This window comes from Kryptolebias marmoratus, linkage group LG7 (genome assembly GCF_001649575.2).
Source record: "Kryptolebias marmoratus isolate JLee-2015 linkage group LG7, ASM164957v2, whole genome shotgun sequence".
NCBI lineage: Eukaryota > Metazoa > Chordata > Actinopteri > Cyprinodontiformes > Rivulidae > Kryptolebias > Kryptolebias marmoratus.
In genome coordinates, this window is record NC_051436.1 from 15,552,237 (window position 1) to 15,560,189 (window position 7,953).

The 7,953-nt window shown below is 41.5% G+C and overlaps 1 protein-coding gene across 1 annotated transcript; it reads right to left on the reverse strand.

Moving 5' to 3' along the window:
- Window positions 1-646: 646 nt before the first annotated feature.
- On the reverse strand, window positions 647-6,376 carry ecsit (ECSIT signaling integrator). Its single transcript, XM_017427004.3, has 8 exons — window positions 6,287-6,376; window positions 5,930-6,080; window positions 4,229-4,634; window positions 3,916-4,139; window positions 3,171-3,228; window positions 2,019-2,167; window positions 1,154-1,259; window positions 647-1,070 (listed from the first exon to the last, which is right to left on the reverse strand). The coding sequence occupies exons 2-8, from the start codon at window positions 6,047-6,049 to the stop codon at window positions 862-864; spliced, it is 1,272 nt and encodes a 423-aa protein (XP_017282493.1). The 5' UTR covers window positions 6,050-6,080; window positions 6,287-6,376; the 3' UTR covers window positions 647-861.
- Window positions 6,377-7,953: the final 1,577 nt, after the last annotated feature.

Here is a 7,953-nt window from a genome sequence, read left to right on the forward strand (position 1 = left end):
TGGATGGGTTATCTCAGTGCTCTCTGACAGATTTACACAATGTTGTGAACAGTAATTGAGAGAAAGAAGCCTGTGGTGTACAGAGAAAAGTCTTAGACTTTTTAGTTCAGCTCATGAAAAATGGGAGCAAAAACACAAGTGTTAAGTTTATATTTCTGTTCAGCATATTTAGAGTCAACTTTGTCTGTTTAGTAAATTATCTCATGAACCAAAAAAAACTTTCAAGAAACCAGTAAACATACATTAACTTTGGGACTCAACTCCATTAGCTGTCACAGCCATCCTAAATTGACCTTAGCCTTAACAAAAACGGCTGCAGCTCAGTGAATTTTACAGATACTGAGCTAAATTTGGTACGGTAGTAGCTGAGAGTCATCCTCAACACCAACTCCAGGCACTAACAGGTCACACGAGATACTGCATGAGATTGTTCATAAAGTTACTTTAAGGGTTTAACCAAAACAGCTGCAAGTTCATCATTTCTCAACATAAAGATGATCTTAGAAAACTCTGTCCTGAAGGGCAGCTGGTGATGCAGAGGAATGCAAAAATAACATGACTGAAGAGGATTCAGAGGTTATCTCAGATCCATCTCAAATGTTTAGATAAAAGATTTATGGATGTTTGTTTAAACAAAAAGCAACACTCACTTTTACAGTTTATTAAACAACTGAGCCGTAACTCTGTCATAGTTCTCCTCAGGTGTTTGTTTTTAACTTAAAATGCTTCTCCCGTACTCTAACCCTCCCCTTAACGACCCTCTCAGTCAGAAACAGATTTTTTCTTGGTCAGATATTATTGCTTCATCCCATGGCTCCTCCTCAGCTCTTCATCCACGACATCATCAGGCTGCGGGTCCTCTCATTGGGTCTCAGGATGAGGCCGATGGCTGTGACCCGACTCGTTCGCGGCTGCTCCTTGCAACTCCTGAGGGCCGCCTTCAAGGCGGAACAGGGTGGGGACCTGACCCAAGATGGGATTGTTCAGCTGGAGGCCAGAGATCCACTGGTTCAGGGTAGCTTGATCTCCCTGACTGCTCATACACATGGCGAAGACCGGCCCCTCGTCCACTGAACAGACACAAAAATGCATTACACGCCGTAACACAACGCTTCTGTCAAACTAGACTTCTGCAAGTCTGAAGATGTCTTACAGTCGTCCACATCGAAGCTCTCGTCGTCCCCCAGGTCGCACTCCAAACTGAGGTCCAGCTGCAGGGGGTAGTAAAAACTCCTCTCTGGGTCGTAGGGCTCCTCTATCTGTGGGAGGAAACCGTCACAGCTCAGAGGGCGCCAAGAAAAACCTACCACTCAGACTTAAGCTGCAGACACACCACACTTCTTTTTTTTGTTGACAGATTTTACCCAGAATTCCCAGTTGGGCACAATCATCACCAGTCGGCACGGGGCTAGTGTGCACAAAATTCTGACCCGAGCCGACCTCAGTCACAGTCAAACAGCTTTGAATTTCTGGACACAGACAGGCAGTGTGGACCGTAGACCAAACGTCCTCGTCTTCTCTTGTTGTTGGGAAGTGACCAGTTTATGTGAGCTGCCATCTTGTACTTTTGGAACCAGAGTCTGAGCACTGGCAATGCAGAGCTTTAAGCCCCGCCTACTGCCCCTATCACAATCATGGTGTCACACGAGCTTTCTTTTGAACATAAAACTACTAACTATGGCTCATCTTATAAGAAAAATTAATATTCGAACATGCAATAGCAAGGCTGCACCTGATAAAAACATTATGGAGGTGAATCCTCTGTGATACTGAAAACTGACCCAAGTCAGAAATCTTGCCTCATAGGATACTCCCCAGGTTCCATAAACAACAAATCAGCAATAAAACATCTAATGTTGAGTCCTGTGACCATGCAGTTTTTTTTAAGCTTCCATATGAAGGAATGTAAACAACAGCAGACAACACAGTTGTCAGTAATTGGCACATTTACTCAGATGACGCTGAATGAAACGGAATAATTAACCGTCTCTGCTGCGTGTAAATGAGCGACTCCCAACCTTCTCTTCAGGCGGCGTGGGGTCGGCTCGGAGGATGTAGTAGTAAACACAGGTCTTCTTCAGCCACAGAGGGAACGGGCCCTCCACAAACACTGGCCGCTTGGGATTATGTTTGGACAGCAGCTCCATCTGATCGGGGCTCTGGATACCTGAAGGCAACACAGGAGGCAGTCAGCCAAAGCCAGGAGATGCCTCTCCAACACCAAGGAAACATTCTGACACAATGTTCTGTGTAAACAAACTGTTGTTTTCCTGGTTTTTAGTTTTGCAATCTGACTACTTCTGCATTTTGAGCCATTTTAGCTGTTATTATATCCAAACGTTCAGCTCATTCAGGAGATGGATGATATGAACTTTGGTTCTGTAACTATCTGAATACATTTTGTCTACAGAAACACATTTAGATCTCTTCAATTTCTTCAAAATCGTGTTTCTCTTTGAAATCTGCTTCAGCTACTGGCTCTGGTTTTGTTTTCCTATGCTCCTTTCCGCTACCAGTTTCCTGCTTTTAGCTATCTGCTACTTTTAGCTTTAAGCTACCACTTTGCTCCTTTGTTTTTAGCTTCCATTCAGCTACTTTTAGCTTTTTACTAGCCTTTTGATACTTTTAGCTTTTTGTTAACCCTTTGATGCTTTTAGCTACCATTTTGCTCCTTTTAGCTTAATGGCTAATATTTAGCTACTTTTAGCCTCCATCTACCATTTTGCCACTTTTAGTTAGCTTTTGGCAACTTTAGGCTTTTAGGTAGTGTTTTGCTACTTTTAGTTTTCAACTAGAATTTAACTTTTTTAGCTTTTGGCAAGTGTTTTGCTACTTATAGCTATTGGTTAGTGTTTTGCTACGTTCAGCCTTTAACAAGGATTTTGACATTTTTAGCTTTTAGCAAGCATGTTGCTCCTTTTAGCTTTAACTCATGTTATTCAACAAATTTCAGTGTTCACATTATTTTAGCAGAAAATGTGATTTCTGTAGTTTATTTATTGTTCAATGATTCCCCCAGTAAACTGGGTTGTGTGGAGAAGAAAACGTGATATCTCTCTGTAAAACTAGATAAAATACAATATGTTTCTTGTCTAACTTGACCCAGCCGTCTGTTGGTTTTGGCCGAAGCAGCAGCAGCAGTTCAGTAAAACGCACAGAAAAGTCCGTACCTACTATATACGGCAGTTTGACCTCCTTTCCACTCTCTGTAACGTCTGTACATGGTAGCTGTTAGAAGAGAAAATAAGAAGAAATTATTATTTTGGCACAAACAAGCAGTGTGGAAAGAAAAAGTTCACACACCTGTTAATGTAACATTTGTTTTTCAGTTCACAGGAAAACTATAAACAATAAATGAAAAGCTCTCTTCAGGCCACCACAAAGATTTTCTGTCAGATTTAGGTCTAACCTCTGGCTGGGCCGTTCCAAACCGTTACCTCTTCTTCTTTTATTGATTTGGATTCATGTTTGTTACTCTGATAAATAAAACCCTTCTTCGGCTTTCTGTCCGGACATTTAGGCCCAAACTGACAGATTTTTAGAACCGGACAACGACCCTAAACTCCCTGCTGAAGAACACTCCACAGGTTTAAGGAGAACCAGTTAAAAGGTCCTGGAATGGTCCGGTCCAAACCCAGACCACAGTCCAACTGAGAATCATCATCATCATCATCTAACCTGAAGGGGCTGCAGTAGTTTGATCATGAAGAACGGAGAAACAGTCCAGGTTAGACAGTTTTATATATTTTTCCCCATTTACTTTCATTAATCTGTAGAAATATTACTTTTAAACAAATTCAAAACTATTTAAATTCCAGTTTGTAAGGCAGCAAGGCCACTGCAGACATTACTGAGTGTCACATTAAGTTTTCTTCCTGTTACTTCCTGATAAGCTCGACTAACCGAACACAGTACCTGGTAGATGGTAACTTTAGCATCCAGGTCGTTGGCGATGCGAGTCAAGCTGAAGCGAGCCAGGTCCACCGGGTCTTCAGGCAGCTGCTTCGGAATGGGGTAAGGGTTTGCGTGCTTGAACTTGGGGAACCAGTACACCAAGCGCTGATACTTCCTAATAGGGTGGCTCTTATGTCCAAAGATCTGGATCAGCAGGACTTTGGTCTCAACGTCGGGCAGTATACCTGAAGAACATATGACATGTGTTTCTCTGACATCTAGATGCTGATCGAGATGCTAGCTGAGTGTGTAAAACAGAGTGGAATACACTTACCGTAGTTCTCCATCTGCTCCAGGACCTCCACGCCACACTCCTGCTGTCTGGGATAGTGGTTGAACATCCTCTGAATAAAGTTCCTGGGCACAAAGACCTCTTTAGGAAAAACATCCAGCAGCTTGTTGTACACGCTCAGGTCCCGCTCTACCCCAAACTCCGGCATCTTCTTGAGAGCAGCATAGATAAACTCCACGTGACCCCGTCGTCGAATATCCCTCTTAAGGAAGATATCAACTACTTGGTTAAACGTGGCCTTCGTCTTGGACTCTTTGGCAATCTGCTCAAACAAGTCCTCCCGTTGGACCAGAGACTTCTTCTCCTTGGGGTCGTCCTCATTGATAAAACGTGAAGGTACGGGCCGACGCGCCGGAGACGCCGGGCTGCTGTAAAAATGCCTCAACAGCTACAGTAAAAAGGAAAAAAAAAAAAAAAAGGTAAACATACAAGAACGGGAATGTGAGGAATAACATCAGTTCTATCCTGATTCATTTGTGTTGGAAGAAAGGGTTCAGAGCATTTCAAAGCACTTTATAAGAACAAAATACATATAATACAACTGCAATATCACTTTTATGATGAAAGCAATAAAAGGAAAAAATATTTGGCTCACAAACAGATGACACCCTGCGTACTAGGACAAGATCACTTTAATGAAAGTACCAGTGCAGAAGCACTAAAGCACATCCAGAAAATGAATAAGTAAAAGAAAATTTTATGACAAGGTTCCATTTTGCAAAGCTGATCTGTCAATATCTACACAAGAACACTGGAATCTGAATAACAAATACAATTTTATCAGTGAAGTAAATGTCTCAAAAAATTAGTAATTTCTACAGAGTACAAAATCTTGTAGGAGCAGTTTTTGCCCGTGTCTGTGTGTATTTGTGTGTTGCATGAACCACTGGACATTTCTTAACGAAACTTGCAAAAGAAAATACGTGGAATATACAATTAATTAACTGCTGGACTCAATCTGATTCAAGATGGCTGCCAAAGCCAAGTGACTTAAAAAAACAAAAAAAACAATAAATTTAACAGATGCTGAGACTGATCCCAAACACATATTCTGAGTGCTAACAGATAGGCAAGAGCTTTGTTCAAATCTATGTTGCTGACTATTTGGAGTCAATTCTGTCTGTCGGAAAAACAGCTATCTTCTTCTTCTTCTTTAGTCTCTTCCCTTTTCAGGGGTCACCACAGCGACTCCACCTCCATCTAACTCTGTCTCCTGCGTCCTCTGTCCTCACTCCAACTACCTCCACGTCCTCTGTAACTGTGTCCATATATCTCCACTTTGTCTCTAACCTCCTTCTACCAATATAGCCACTGTCCCTCCTCTGCACATGTCCAAACCATCTCAGTCTGGCCTCTCTAACTTTATCTCCCAGTCCTTCAACCTGTGCTGAACCTCTGATGACCTCATTCCTAATCCTGTCCATCCTTGTCCCTCCCAAAGAGAACCTCAACATCTTCAGCTCTGCCACTTCCAGTTCTGTCTCCTGTCTTTTTGTCCGTCCCACTGTCTCCAAACCAGACAACATGGCTGCTCTCACCACTGTCTGTAAACCTTTGTTGCCACCCTTTTGTCACAAATCAAATCTGCTGTAAAATGGCTATAATTCTGTCACTTTTACAGATATTGTGCACATATTTGGTAGTAGCTGAGAGTCACTCTCAACACATACTCCAACGGCTCACCTGGTGCTGTGGGTTATTGTGTTGCACATTAAAGCGACTGGATGAGGATGAGAGGAGCAGAACCCCCGCAGGTCGGCCGGACCGAGCCAGCAGCCGCAGGAGACAGCAGGAGTACTTCATGGTCCAGATGAACAGCTTACAGCTAACACGACTACAAGTGAACACGACAGGTAAAAAGAAACAGAGGCTTCTCGTCAGCAAACAGAACAAACAATGACCGTTATTTTAATAAGTTATCGATTAAAAGAGTAAAAATGTCACCGAAATACTGATATTATATAACAAGATATTACTCGTGAAAATATATACCGACATAAAACACACACATATAACATCAACTGGGCTGGGAAAACTCACTTTTAACTCAGTCTCCTTCAAAACTCTCCATGGACACTTCCATGTTGAAAAGCCGGCAGGACTTCCTGTTTCGACACACAAATCCTTCCCCCAAAACAACAGAAACATTGGTACACGCTGCGTTCCGCCACAATTTTTCTTTTTTCTTGCGCTTTGAAAGCATAAAATTGAGCAATACAGATACGTGTTCAAATTAAACAAGTATAAATATTGATATTAAGGCTGGATTTTCAGATTTTCCCTTTGCTGCTAGCATAAAACTCAGAAAGAAAATGGGAATGACCTCTTTTGGAAATGTTCATTTAGACTCCTGCTGGGGTCTGCAACCCATAGATTTATTATATACTGATATATAATCTATAAACAATCTTTGCTGAAACCATGGTGTGTAACTTATTTTTTATTATATGAGAAATGAGTAAACATGGCTTGTATTATAAATGTATTGTGTATACAGCGTCCCATCATTTTAGTGTTAACAGTTTGTTAGCCCACTCACAATTTTGTTTTTGTACCTTTCTAATATAGATTTTTCATCATACTTGAGGCAAATTGCTGCAAAAGCAAAAAGCAGTTTTGCACATCTAATGGAAATTAGAAGATTTTAAATCATCAAAATATAGTGTAGTAACATACATACATGTTCTCAGCTGACATGAGTGGCACTCAGCATGTTCTTCTGCTTTGTAGTCCATCATCTTCATCATCTGGACGTGTTGTGGCTTCAGAGATGGTTTTATAGACCTTTGGTTGGAATGAGTGGTTATTTGAGCTGCTGTTGAATTTCAATCGTCTCCAACCACTATGCCCGTTCTCATCTGACCGCTGACATTAACCAGTCTTTTTTCCCCACACAAATTCCTCTCACCTAATATTTTCTCTTTTGAAGACCATTCTCTGTAAACTCAAGAGATGGTTGTGAGTCAAAATCCCAGCAGATCATCAGTTTTTAAAATACCAGCCTGTCTGTCACCAACAACTATGCCACTACGTGTCTCTTAAATCCCCTTTCTTCCCCATTCTGATGCCCAGTTTGAACTTCTACAAGTCATCTTCACCACGTCTACATGCCTAAAGGCACTGAGTTACTGCCATGTGATCGGATCATTAGCTATTTGTGTTAACAAGTAGCTGAACAAGTGGACTAATAATGTGTCCAGTGAGTGTAGATCATGTATATTAAATCTGACTGATTTAAAGCAGATTTTTGTATATTTTAAGACAACTTAGCTGTGGCGGCTAACTTGAATGAGTTGAGTCCAAAGGTTAATCAGATATAGATGTATTTTCAATACTTCCTTTTGAGAGTTTTGTTAAAATCTGTCCGGTGGTTTAAGACCTGCGCCGGATTTTAGCACAGCCTTACCGGGGCTGCAGGCCGGGGCCCCAGCGCTTTGGGGGCCCCCCCAAGGATGTTTTATGTTTTTGTGAATGGATAGTGTCAGAATTTAACCAATGACTAAGATGACAGCGCCATTAAAAAATGTTCTAATAGTTGCTTAATTTGCCAAAATTGTCTTTTGCTGATGTGGAGGAAATCGCAGCAGCGAATTCCCGATCCAATAAACTGGAGAAAGGATACAAGTTCTTCCATGAAGAATATATCCACAGCTATCAAGGTAAGAAAAGACGTAGCTTAGCGAGCTAGCCGATAGCTACAACCTATG